Source organism: Lutjanus erythropterus, chromosome 2 (assembly GCF_056507025.1).
Source record: "Lutjanus erythropterus isolate fLutEry1 chromosome 2, fLutEry1.hap2, whole genome shotgun sequence".
Taxonomy (NCBI): Eukaryota; Metazoa; Chordata; class Actinopteri; order Lutjaniformes; family Lutjanidae; genus Lutjanus; species Lutjanus erythropterus.
In genome coordinates this window covers 15,850,034-15,864,390 of record NC_139318.1, presented here as the reverse complement: position 1 = coordinate 15,864,390, position 14,357 = coordinate 15,850,034, and the positions used below count along the sequence as shown (strand labels likewise).

The following is a 14,357-nucleotide window of genomic DNA, read 5'->3' as shown; positions in this document are numbered from 1 at the left end:
ACATGAAGGCAAAATGAAGGCGTGGCCCGGCGCATTTGCTATCTTGTGCTCAGTGCATTGGGGTAAAAAACGCTTGCGCTTTAGGCCAGCCAAAACCTGGTCGAAGCGCAAAGTCTGTGGTCTTTCAGCACAAGATAGCACCCGGCAGGCTTGGCTGAAACACACGTGTCTTCACAATCACAAAACACCTTAATTTATGGTAATTCTCTTCCTCACACAGGAGTGTGGATTAGTTAAGTGTTATTTGAACATGTTTTCTGTCAGCAATAAATAGTAAATATTGAAGTTAAAAGTGTTTGTGTGTCTCGTGTTTGGCTGAGGCGCACACACGTCTCCACAATCACAGAACACTTTTCATTAATGTTAAACAGTCGTGCGTGCATGTGTCTTTAAAGATAAACTCACTAATAAGGAAAAAAATATAATTAGAAAGCCTAATAAATCTAAACAGACTGATTTTTGCAGACGATTGACATCACCTTTTTCCAACCAAGCCAAGCCTACTTCAGATCAATGAGAAAAGCAGAGACAAAAACAAAAATCTCCCATGTGAAATAACCACAGCTGTTCTAACTTTGGCAGAAGAATTTGTCTTCATATAGGACCCCCTTGCTAATAACAAGACGCTGATCGAAAAAAACATTTCAGTTTAGCATTTTGCCACTGCAGCATTCTCACAGTGAAATAAAAGCATAAAAGGTTCCCAGGATCCCAGATCCAGGACAGCCCAACACTTTCAAACCTAATTTGACATACTAGAATGAAAATCAAAGTAGGCAGGTCACAGAGTCAAACACAGAAAGGGTCTCTAAAAGCCTCTAACCCTTGAAAGCGGTCATTAACTTTCCACAGTAACACCTACTGTACGGAAAGAGAACGCCTTTGACGTACAACCTGTTATGATGCCAGCTGTTTTTATTATGTGCTGAATTAGACACAGTGACGCAAAGGTTTCCAAAGCAAAAAACCTTCACCATTCCTTCACTGTAGGTGTGAAAGAACAATGCTGTCACAGAACAGTGGGGTTCTTCTTTTAATTAGGTCTTGTGTGTACGAGTTGAACAAACGAGACGTCACAGTGCTTGCCATGGTGAGGTGAACTGTGAGTGAGCAGTGGGAGGATGAAAGGGACAGAGGGGAACCCTGGGAGCTTTGACCTGTCTCTAATTGATGATTGTGTGCTCTCTGGAATCAGTTGTATAGCTGTAATGCTATGATATATGTATTATTTACTATGCAGAACAGTAGGGAACTATATATTTTATCATACTAATTTCCATTATCTACCATTTTCCCTTGACCCATCCCCAGCTGTAGGTGAATGACAGACAAATAGAAGTTCACTATTAAAATTCTGCCCCTGGTCAGATTCCCAATTTAATGTGCCCCTGCTGTCAAACCAAGTCCCTAGGGACAAGTGACCCTTTTCCTTTGGCCCTGTCTTTCTGGCATTTTATTATTTCTGAAACAATGTGCTCTCATTTCTGCAAAATACACCTGTTCCTACTCTGTAGAGCCTGGTGTAGCAGTGCCCAAGTGTTTTAGAGGATTATATTGTATAAACAGTGCATGAACTATCTCCTAGATACCCCCTAAATATCTGAGTGACAGCCCCCTTATGGGCAGTTAAAGCTCAATCAGGCTGTAAATTTGCAAACTGGTTGGTTATTAATGCCTTAATACGTGAAGATTTTAGCTCTGCGTTTTCTGTTGATGGTGAGTCTTAACTTTTCACAGGAGGCGTGGGCTTCATTAGACACTAAAGCATGCTGGTTGTATCTTTTCCTAAAGGGCTGACTAACACTGCACCATCAGGCTCCTCACCTCTAACATCAGTCCAGTCTTTCTTAGCCTAACAATCCCTCAAAACCTGGGCCTAGTTTCCCCCAAAGCATCTTAAGGCTAAGATGATCGCGAAATCCATTTTATGAATCTTCTTTAGCTTAAGAGGCTTTTCTCAAAAGCATCATAACTGAAGAGGACATTCAGAAGTGATCATATATTAATGCGTGCTTCCTACCCACTCATGATTTTTCCAATTATAAATTCACAGATAATGTGCGAACATTTTACTGTGCATTGATAATTGGAAAATAAGAACAGACACATACAAATTGATTTAATAATTAATCCACCAGTCACCAGAAATAACAGAGTGAAATTCACTGTAGATGTTGTGCATATTCCTGAGACTTTCTTTAGGTGTAGTTTATGTGTTTAAACATCTGCCTCAAGCAGCATGCAGGTTTACTGTTAACCTATTCCAAGCATAAACCTTTTGCATCTTTCAAAATACTTTTGCTTTTTGATCTATGTAATTTTAAAACTATAGCATGGACTACAGGCAGGTAAATGAGTAAGGATGAAGCTGGGATGTGAACGGTTAACTGTTAACTGGTTAACCACCAAGCGTATTCTTGACAGTTTACACATGTAAGTTTAAGGGTTAAGTAACATTTCCCAACACACTCTGCTAGCAGCTTTACTAGCTAACAGTCTGAGGTAAAACATAATGTGAGGTTAGGGAACATTTTCTCCAGAAAGGCAACAAAGTCAGTTGTTTTTTGTTTTTTTTCGTCACTCTTTCGAGGGTCTACAGGATGGGGGGTTACACACTGTACAGAATGCAAAGCAATTGAGGCAATTGTGATTTGTGATACTGGGCCATACAAATAAAATATTTGAATTTGGCTTAAAATGTAAATTGTGTGATGCTACTCTTCAGTTTAATAGAAGTTCTAGCTCTATGCTGTAACAGTTTGGTAGAGGGCAAGGCACTCAAAGAGCTAGTTTGGTACCTTGAGCCTGAGTATGTTATGCTGTTGAGAGCTACTATGACTAAATGCATCGAAAACCACTTTGAGGAGAAGAAGGCTGTGCTAAAAGTCTGGACAGTTCTCACAAATGAGAGCTACTTCATCAGTGCTGACTGGGAGAGAGAAGTGGGCATTCCCGGGGGGGTTGGGGGTGCTCTTGGGTATCCATAGTACCCATTTTAACTTAGATATTTCGTGGTGAGACGTTGATGGACTCCTTTGAAAATTGCCATGCTAATTTTTTGCATGCCAAAATATCGGTGGACTTTCAAGCATTATTTCAACTTACATATGACATCAGCGTCTTACTTTTAGCTGATCCTGCTACAGCCTTTAGAGATCTTAATGTCAGCCGAGGACGAGGGCATCCCAGTGGAGTTTATTAATGCAGTAAGTAGAGCTGTGAGTGGCTGTTTTGTTGCCACTTGGTGCCCCATGCACAGCATGTGATGCACCTGCATGTATAAGTACTGCTCACACTGTACCATCAACTGTCAGAAATGATGGCAGAATGACTTTCACAATTGATGTCATGCTTATTCCTGAATCTTTCTTTTAGGATCTGATGTATGTGTAAATGTCTGCTTCAAACAGTAGGTTAATCATCTAAGTTTGCAAAAATTGAATTATAAAAGGCAGTTTATTGGACATGAAGCTTTGTTTTCATACTGAAATATTCCAAGTATAGAACCTTTTTGTGTTATTTAAAATCTTATGTTGTGATGTATGTATTGTAAAAATATAGCATGGACTACAGTGATCCTTCTTTTTTTAAAAAAAATAAAAAATAAATAAAATAAAGGGGGCATGCTTTAATGCCTTTAAAGTGCCTTTAGAGTGGTGATGCATGCAGCAAAGTGCTGCAGGCAGGAGTCAAACCCACGGCCACTGCAGAGGACTCACAGCCTCAGTACATGGGGTGAACACTTTATCAACTCAGCTACCAGGCCACCATGAACTCCAGTTAAATGAGCAAAGATACTACAAGTTTATTCATCATCTTCAGACCTACGGACAGCAGACTTTATAAGCTCTTAATGGCATGTGCACACATTCATCTAGAGCTACTTTTGGAAACATGTAGAAATTACAGTAGTTTCTGAAAACACCCTTCAGTGTACTCCTAAAACCAAATATTAATTGTTAATGAATCACAAATCTGATCAAGATCAAGATTAAGTTGTGTCAGACTGAGAAGTTGACATTAAAGTGTGCCAGCTATAAAACTTTTAGAAGCTCAAATTTTCTATCAACATGCCCTTTCAGATCAGTTGGTAAAATGCTCATTATACACTGCAACCTTTAAATGATCAGAGACAATTTGAGCAAGATTTTTCTCGTTTAATTCTTGTTTGCACAAAACTCTTATCTACACAACTTCCTAATCTATAGCCAAGTAATTTCTCATTAATTCAATCGCTCCTTTAAAGGCCCCAGCTACTGTGCTTCTGCAGCTAATGCTATTTATGTGAATTTTGAACAGTTGCTTGTTATTTAATCTCCTTCATATCTTATGCTCATCAAGAAGACAAGCTGGTCATTAAGCCAGCGCTGGCTTCGCTCCATCACAGCAGGGGTCCACCACTGCTGCTGCTTCCATCTTTACAAAATTCATACAAAATGAATGAACCATTGTCCCTCTTTTACTCTGTGTTTGATCCCAACTACTAAGAATGTAAAGATCATTAAAGAACCCACTCTGTGCTCTCAAGCCATTTGCAACCCTAGATGAATATTAGAAAATTACAGGTTAAATAAGTATTAACTTTTATTACAGTGAAAATAACACAACATGGATGAACAGAACAGAAAATGTCTACGCTCCATTTGTGAAAAAACCCCATGCACAGCAGGTCAGCCTTTGACAGTGAGCCAGTCTTAACATGTAAGTAGCTGCAATGGGCAAATGAATATTAAAAGGAGTGTTAAAAATGCATGGCCATTAAATTCTAATAAACTTGTAGTTCTTAAGATTTCAGACATGAAATAGAAGATCACTCAGCAAACCTAAACCCAGTTTAGAGTAGAAACATGATTTCTGGCCTCCCACAGTCAAAAACATCCCTTGCTATTCACATACTCATCATTTGAAACTCCACTCCCCTCAGTGGGAAAGTGATGGGAATCTAGCCACCAAGTTTTTAAGCCCTGAACTGGGATACTGTCATTACTGCTGTTTTTAAACGTCATGTATGTGAGAAACCTTGGGGTTTCGCACGTATGGGTGGGTACTGAAATTCGGTACTAAACGGCTGAGATATTAAAGACCAGAGTATTGATAAACTGCAGCTGCAGCGCCTCTCCTCCATGAAAATGCCAAAATTGGTCAAACTATACCTGGGCGTCTGCACAAGTAAAGTCTCTACGCGGGAAACACTGCAGAGTGTAACATCATGCTGTTCACAGACAGTCCGCTGTCAGTAGTTTCGGTTTCCATAGTCAGGATAGGGGATTAGAGAAGCAGGATTTACACAGCCAGATAGACCTCTGTGCCTTAACTGGGTTTCTAATTAGCTTTTTCACATATACCTGACTAAGACACCACACAGGGAAAGTGTTTTGGCAGCAGTGGAGAAGGATCAAAGAATGGAATAGTGATTCATTGTCATATTCAAAATAATCTAAAGTAAAAATCTGACACTGTAATTAACATGTGGAAGCCTAAATAATTCTCTCAAACTCCAGAACATCTGCATTAAGATAAATTTCTCTTTGAGCTGTTGGTCTTGGACTTACGTTAAACAACAAATCATACAAATGTGGTCGTATACATATATATATTGTACATTGTACATTTTCTTTGAACCAACCCCCCCCCCCCCCCCCTTTGTTTTCTTTGTAGTGATTTTGATTTTAATGTGGCTTCTAAAATATAGTAAAACATATAGTAAAATAGTTTTACTAAATAGTAAAACATATGTCATCCTAAACTATATTAGAAATATATTCTATTTATTACAGTGAAACGGATCTTGAAGCACCGACATGCAGTCGATCAAAGGCATGACACATAAATATTTATTAACACTGATTGTCCTTAAACATGTTGTTATGAAATGATGTATTGTATTTCTGACTTTGAACTCCATATTACCTTACAAAGAGCATCATGTAGTGTTATTGACAGAGCACTTAAGAAAATCAGTCTACTGCATTTGTGTCTGTTTCCTTCAAAATGCCCCTAGCCCCCTTCATACTGTGATACTATAAATTAGAGCCAATGGCAAACATGAAAGGTTCCATAAAATTGGAATTAGAATAAAGCATCTGTCCTGACAGGGCTGGACAGGCTGATGGGATGGGCTAGGACGTCAGTCAAGCAAGCGAAATCAAGGTCCTTGGTGTTTATGAAAGGCAGAGTAGTGGACAAGTTCCAGTTTCTCTATCTCGGGAACACAAATCCCTACCATCTCTGAGAAGCCTGTGAAAAGCCAGGGGAAGATCTTTGACAGGAGCCTCAGGGATACAGCATCCATCAAGAGCACCTGCGAGGAGCTGGAGGGGTGGCTGAAAGATGTCGACAGGACAGGCCTTTCTGGGAAATTCAAGGTGTGGCACCAGTGCAGGATCCTGTGGCCACTGCTCCTCTATGAGTTCCTGGTGTCAGACGCAACTAAGAACATTGTCATGCTGGAGCTCACCGTGCCATGACAGGATGGAGGAAGCCTTTGAGTGTAACAGGGACGAATATGAGGACACAGACAAGGCTGAAAGGCAAGGTGCTTACCTGTGGACATGGGGTGCAGCGGCTGTGCGGGACAGTCCGTGTATAGGGCCTACACTGCACTCAGCATCACAGGCAAGAGGAGGAAGAGAGCCGTCAATAAGAGCATAGAAGCAGCAGAAAAGCCTCCAGATGGCTCTCATTAAAGAGAGTGGATCATTGGGAGACTGCTGCTGGGGCACAAGCTGATGCCTGATCAACATCAGCTGGGTCTCCTGGGTGAGAGTGTCTGAAAAACACCTGAAACACCCAAGGACCCCAGGTTACATCACTGAGGACGTACCGCAGCTTAGCATCAGAAGTTCTAACAGAAGTTAGAAGAAGAACCAACGTGGCTTCTGACCCCACTTCTTTTTATCTCTATAAAACAAAAGATGATGGTGTTCTCAGAACTTGCGTCAAATGTAATTTCAGTCAAATGCTAAACAAATCAGGCACTTGTTCAGCCTGAAGCTTGCAAGGACAGCCTCTACACTGTTGAGCCAGAGCAGACATTGAAGTGCACAGACAAAAAAATGTTAAAATGTAAAAAACAAATGCTCAAGGCCATTTAGTTTTGCAGATTTTTGTGTTGACACATTCATCCGTGATAAGGACACTTAAGTCAACGTGTGAGTGCTTTCTTGACAGATTCTTAACCAGGCAAATAATTTAGATTAGTACATTTGCCTCACGCTCACACACAGTTGATATATATGCTGATATAAACATGTGGGCCTTTAATGTTTCATGAAATGGGAACTGTAATCCTTTTCCTTTCAAATAATGGATTTTAAAGGTGTCTTTCCCTTATTTCTGTCTTGTTTTTCAGTATATTAAAGCTTTCTACAATAAAACATGGATGGAGAGATATGGGGAGCCCGTCGCAGCAGAGACAGCCACCCTCCTCTGGTCCATCACAGTGTCCATATTCGCTATTGGAGGCCTTTTTGGAGCGTGGTCCGTCTCTTTAATTCTCAGAGTACTAGGAAGGTGAGTTGACTCCCTTGGTGTTTATAATCAGGTCTTATTCATGTTACATAGAAATGTTTCTTCTACAGTTGTGTCAGTAATGACACCTGACTCACACAATGACATTAGTGGATTAGCTAGCAAACTTTTGAGTTCAACCTGAGTCTTCTGATACCATGAAGCTCACTCACTTTTAGCTGGCTAATCAGAATCATACATATCCTGACATAGACAAAAGTACCGCACTTACACAAGACAGATTACCAGTTACCAGTGCAAAGTTCAAAAGCCAGCGTCTGTGATGGTAGAGGGGTGTCTTAGTGCCAGTGGCGTGGCCAACTGTCACATCACTGAAGTCGTATATCACAAAGAATTTCACTTTCAAAACTTTTAACAGTTAGTGTCCTCAGTTCCCAATCACTTAAGGTGAAAGGATGATGTATCACAGTGGTAAACAAGCTCCTGGAACCTGTGGCAGCCATCAAATTTAGAATGAGTGCATATTTAAAAAACAAAGTAAATCAGTTTGAAAATTAAATATTTTATACAATATCTTAAATATCTGTCTTTGTACTGTATGCAATTAAATATCGGTTGAAAAGGATCTGCAATCATTTTTGGAGTTGGGATTGTAGTTGCTCACAGGCTGCAAATAGGGCTTCAGGGGCCAAGTTGGCCCTCATGTCTAAACTAGACTTGCATAAAATGGGATGTGTGTTACTACAAGCCATGAAAGAAATCTTCCAGGAGAAGCACTGCATGGTTTAACTTCTCTTCCTTGCTTGGTGTAAACACGTGGCAAGATTTACCTTCATCCCAGTATCTGACATACTACACATACATTTTTCACTGCCTGGCTGAAACTACAATGCTCCCTCTCAACGAGCTTAGGAGACAATGCTGTCGTGTGCTCTATGTTTTCTTTGTCAGGCTCTTGCTTTCTTCTGTTATCCTCCACACTCTATACACCTTCACGATGTTCACAATGTACATAAGCACTTACCATTATAAAGCACAGACAGAGCCACATAGTGACTTTTCTCGAGGTATTCCCATTGGGGTTTGGTTGTGTAGATTTACTTTTATGGATTTGCCATGGACTTCTACCACAGTAGCTCATTGCCCTCTGAGCTGCAGGAGGAGATACGTGTTAAAAGAAACCCCCTAAATCAATACAATAGCTCTGCAAAAATGTTTTGAATCTGAGCATGTTTAGTATTAGTTGAGATTGTCAACAATATACTGATCCAATTAACTGATTGTAGATCTTTATTTGAGGCATGGATGTGTAAGTAATTAGGATTATAGACAGGATACTGTTAAATGTGCAGTTTACCTCTGATATCTATCAATGACTCAATCAATCTGCTCTTTACTGTGAGCAATTGGATCCCACGTGAATACACTTGTTTTGATTATTTTACATAAGAAATGTTTTAGCAACATTTGAATCAAAATCTGATGATGGTTGTGAGGATTTATGTTGCTGGCATTGTCAATCACATGTGATAAAACCAGACCTATCCTGTCATGATGGATGAGTGTAAAGCTACAGGGACAGGACCCAGATGCAGACCGACTGGTACCATTGAATGATTTATTGCCACAGTGAAGGTGTATACAGTATAGGCTTACAGGAGGGTTGAGGTACATAGTCGGAGTCAGGGTAAGGTTCAGGCTCCTGTGGCTTGAACACAGCAGTACAAAGCACATGACAACTTTGATGATCTGGACTCTGACTGGGGAAAAGGGGCTGGTATGGGTATTGCAAGGCAGATAAAAGAAAGCAGAGGCAGGTGAGAAGTGGGGAAGACCAGGTAACTGTCGAGTAGCAGGGAGAGGCTGGATATGTGGGTCAGGTAAGTGGGGCAGGTGGAGAAGTCTGATAGCACCTAGTAGATGGACAGAGAATGGCAATGATGGCATGGAAATGCACACGAACAAGGGAAGAGAGAGGTGACTGAAGGGAGGGGCAGAGTGGAAGAATGAGGCAGACGTTACGGCACAACACAGTCCTAATGAGGCTGAGGATGTTTTTTCTCCCTAAACTTTGAGTTAGATTGATTCTTAGTTCATGCTGTAGGATTTTAGCCCTTATTGTCTGCTCACAGACAGGTATTGGAGATTACCAACAAAAGCCCCCAGATAAGAAGCGAACCACACACGCTGCCGTGAGCAGCGATCGTTGTGTGAAGCGATGTGTGAACTGTTAAAAAAATGCTATCCAGGACTCGATGAGAGCTCTGGTGAGAGCTGATGCCTTGCTGACCCCCAAAAAGACATCAGGCAGTTTTAATATCTAGTCATGTCAGGGACAGTTTGAGGAGCCATGCAACGATCTGCAGTTAATGAGAGCAGACACAGACTTGAGAGAAGAAGAGTCAAGAGGGAGAGACGGAGAGGGAGATACCGGAGCAGCAGACAGAAAAGGAAAAAATCGAATAGCAAAAAGTTATTATAAAGTAGTAGTAGTAGTTATTAAGAGGGCTAGATCAAACTAGCTCCACTTCAGGTCTGGCTATGCAAGAAATCAACAGAAACATGGTGCACACTGACTAATCTAATGTCACTTCTGGTGTGTTTTCATGACAAAATGCAGTATGGAGAGCAGATGGATTTGTTGAGATTTATCAGGTGAAAGATCTTGTAATATGCAACCCCTTGTTGCTGATTAGTCAGGTTGTGCGCGAAAACCACAACAGCTACTCCTGATTACAAGGTGGAAAGTTGCATAGTGTGAACGGCACAGCGATGTGACGAGTTTGAAAGTTGTATAATGTGAGCCAGGCATTATTTGGCCAGGGAAACTTAATGTTACAGAGAAATACATTTTTAAAACCAAGTTTTCGTTTTATTAATTTATGTGTAATGTATAAATATTTTTCTTTTATGACAAAATAAGTTTAACTTAAAGCCACGATGGACTTGATTTTGGAGGTCCCCTTAGACAAAAGCGATAGTGATTCCTCTGTCATGACCACAAAATATAAAGTCAAAAATAAAATAATCCAAATAAAAATCTCCTCCTTCTTCCTTTTATTACTCACTGTAACTTTACGTGTGAAAGTGTAAACGGAAGCTTATGTCATTTGATTCCACGGAGGATCAGGCAGACATCAAGAATAACTATATAGAAACAGCCAGTCTTATCACGGATGTCCTGGTTTGCTTATGTAGGTCATGTAGAGATATGAGTTTTAATTTGAGACTTTTACATAACCAGTTAAACACTTCTTGAAGTGTGTTTAAATAACTCAAGTATTATGAGTGTATTTATTGCATGTGCTAATTATTTTTGGCAATGAAGCACTTGCATATGTGGTGAATCACAACTACACAAATCCACAAAAAAGGAAAATTCAGGTAGCGCTTGAATTTGCCTCCCATTTTCTGTATTGATATTTACCCTGTAGTACTCTGTGAATAAGTCAAGTAGATTTGATTTTTATTACACCAAAGCCTAACAGAAGTTATGTCAGGGAACTTATTATATAGAACAGGGCTAAACTATACACTTAACAATATTACTTATTATTCAGCAAAAACTTCCCTTTAAGTGGCAGAAATCTGTGGCTCTGTAGGGAGATTGGAATAGAAGTACCAGCAGTAATGAAAGATGTTATTTGCCACTTTTTGAATTATAGTGCCTTTATGTTTTTTAATGGAAAAGATTGAGGATTTTTATATTTTTGCTAGACAAAATTACATGGTGATAATACCTAGTTCCCATTGACATAAATATAATAAATTATAATAATTTGCTTCAGACTGAGCAGCAATAGTTTGACAACTTATTTTCCACTGTGAGATCAAATCTCGCTGCCAGAGTGATGAGTTTCTCAGGTTTCGGCCGAGCTGTCCGTCCTCATACCTCCAGGCACACGCTGACAAAATCACCTCAGTGCTCTGAAATAATATACGTTCAAAAGAATCTATTATCCACTAATGATGAGGATGTCACCGTCGGAGCAGGGAAAGACTTATGAAGCTTTTATTCAGAGTCGTTTGAGGAAACGAAGATGCCCTTAAGATTCACCTTGGATTTCTCAGGTGACGATCCTGACTGTGTTGATTAGGCCGAAAACGTATTATTCATTCTCCCCCCATATTCTCTGCCAGACATCGGCGAGCCAGCTGGCAGTTTTGCCTCGGAAAGATTGAAATTCAGATGTCAAGGAGAAGAGTTGAATATATATTAGCAGATGAAGACACATGGAGCAAGAAAAGTATCTCAAAGAGTGACCAACTGGCTCATTAAAAGTTTGTCACTGTAGTTAGGGGAAATGTTTTTTTCTTTTAAAAACATGATGTCTAAATATTTCAACACCAACATTTTTGCTACACAAATATGTTTTCTGAAAATAAGTCAGTTTAAAAACTGACTTATTTTCCTGCTTGCTTGTTTGACCATAATTTTTCCCCCGATAAAGTAGAGTTTTGTTACATTCATACACAATACAGAGAAAAAATGTTCATCTATCCAACAAAGCAAAGAATGGTGATTAGTATGATGAATGTGACACACTGCTCCTGAGACGGTCTAAAGTGTGTAGGAGAAGAACCTGAGAGTGAGAAGAGAAGACTGATCACATATCAGAGTGCTGCCCACTGCCTCACTCCAGTGGTAGCCAAAATCAAAAGAAGAGCACATTTTCTGTCAACCTCTGACCTCTGGACAATAAACCTCCTCTGTTCCCTACGCCGGAATCCTGCAACACATCCCAGGGTTCCTTTAATAACAACTTAACGAGATACCCCAGAGACCTGGTGTTCCCTTTATGTGGGTTTATTAAATTTGAAATTTCTAGTATTTATTTTCCGAGCACTTCAGAACTTATAAACACGAGTCTTTCAAGTCTTAACTTGAATTGAGGAGTTGAATGTATGTACAATTTACAATTTCATTTAGCAGATTTTACTTTATCTAAAGTGATGTGTATCTGAGAGCTGATACAACACAAGCAAGCATCTAGTCAGGAGAGAACAACACAAGTGTGTGCCTTGGAGCAAAGTTCAAGCCTGACAGGACACAGTTGCCTACAGGCAGTGCCAGTGGCAGTGTGCATAGAGTGTATAAGATGCATTGGATTTTTTTAATTATTTATTTATTATTATTTTTTATTGTGGATATCCTGTGCAGTCAATCAAGTACAAAGGTGTACAGAGTTCAGCCAACTCATTAAATTAAGTTTCTGAAGAAACAGGATTAGCAGACTTCCCAGTATGTATATTGTGAGTTAAAACTCTTCTGACAAACTTCTTTTTATAGTTTGAGCTAAACACATGATGTAAAGTTCCCCTGTATCTCTAGTACACTTTAAGATGAGTCATTGTTGCTTGTTTTCACAATAATGAAGACACTGCAAACCATGATGGAGAATAGTATTGAATTTCATTTTATTAAATTCATTGGTAGCATTTTCACAAATTGTTCTTGTGCTTTTTTCTTTAAATTAAAAAATAATAATAATAGTGTTGGCAGTTCAGCACACTCGTGTTTACAATATTTTGGTCACTTTATTTATTTAACTTTTTTAAAATCACACAGACCCCTTTATTTGCATTTTGTTCATATTTTTCAGTTTCATCATTCATTGACGTGTGATCTCACAAAAAGTTTTAGACTGCCAGCAGGCAGAGTGAAGATTAATGAGTGATTCTTACCAGCTCTATAAAATTCACAACAGTTTCTAACTTTTACTGCAATACAGCTCTCCTTTACTCCGGTGACTCACCTCACAGACATGAACGAATTGAATATATGGTTAATCTGCAGTCTCTGCAGCTCGCACAGTTCATTTTAACTATACTTTGTGATATTTTTGAAATTATTTGAGCAAACGAGATGGCTGTCATACCTTTGAGAGATTTCAAATGTCATTTTAGATCTTGTTATCATGTAAATCGTTCCAGTTTTCAATGTGGAAATGTTTGATGCGGCCACCAATGTAATAACAGCCCACAAACACTCCATTAGTTATCATTAGAGATTCAGTCTGGCTTTCAGGTCCTCTGAAAGACTTGTTAACACATGAAAAATGTACTGAGGGTGACATTGCTCGCACATCATGATTAATTTGGTATAATACTGCTGAGCTGAGGGTAATGGTCATATTTCTATGCATAGATGTTTGTCATTATTCTCTCAATGGTTTTTAGAAATAAAGCACCTTTCAGTCTTTCTAAATATATAAAGATAACTTTGAATTGATCTTACCTTGATCAGTTTTCCTCAGACATAAAAACACATAATGCTTGACCGCGCTGGAGCAGCCTCATTTGAAGGACTTGTATGGATTTTTCTTCTTGCTGGCTCTGTAGAATAGTAGACATCCACTCTTTATCCTCTTGAAGCCATGAATGCCACTCGTAATTATCCTTTTTCTAAAGCCTCCTTAGAACATTCTCATCTATGTCAGCCTTTGCTCCAAAACACAAGAAATTTTTCAGGAGTTTATTTAGCTCACTGTGATTGTTTTTGCTATTTGAATGTTGGAGACTGAAAGTGAATAAGTAACCTTTGTACAAGTGCTATAACAAACAAGAGTATGTTTTGCAATTATTTTGCAATTTTCTTGTAAACGGCTTGGTGTAGAGGAAAAATTCACCTTTTGCATTTTTTCTCAGCTAGTCTTCTGCTTTAAAAACTTTGCGTACTCATCTTAAACCATTGGGGAAGTCAGCCTGAAAATGAGTCAGCATCATCTACAGACTTTGCTATTTTGTTGTTTTGCTCTGTTTGGATTTTATGAGCCAATCAATTTTTACCAAAATAGCTAATATTCAAAAATCTGTAATGACTCATGAACGCAATGAGATATCAACATGAAATCAGGACTGTTTGCTTAGCTAACACATTAAAGTGC

At 39.2% G+C, this 14,357-nt stretch overlaps 1 protein-coding gene across 2 annotated transcripts in view; it reads left to right on the top strand.

The window, feature by feature from the left end:
- slc2a9l2 (solute carrier family 2 member 9, like 2) overlaps positions 1–14,357 on the top strand; it is a 145,607-nt gene that overhangs the window by 18,549 nt on the left and 112,701 nt on the right. For both annotated transcript variants that reach the window (XM_084729580.1, XM_084729572.1), the window contains exon 4: positions 7,352–7,512. In XM_084729580.1, the coding sequence (XP_084585706.1) occupies positions 7,352–7,512 (161 nt within the window). The remainder of the gene's footprint in view (positions 1–7,351; positions 7,513–14,357) is intronic.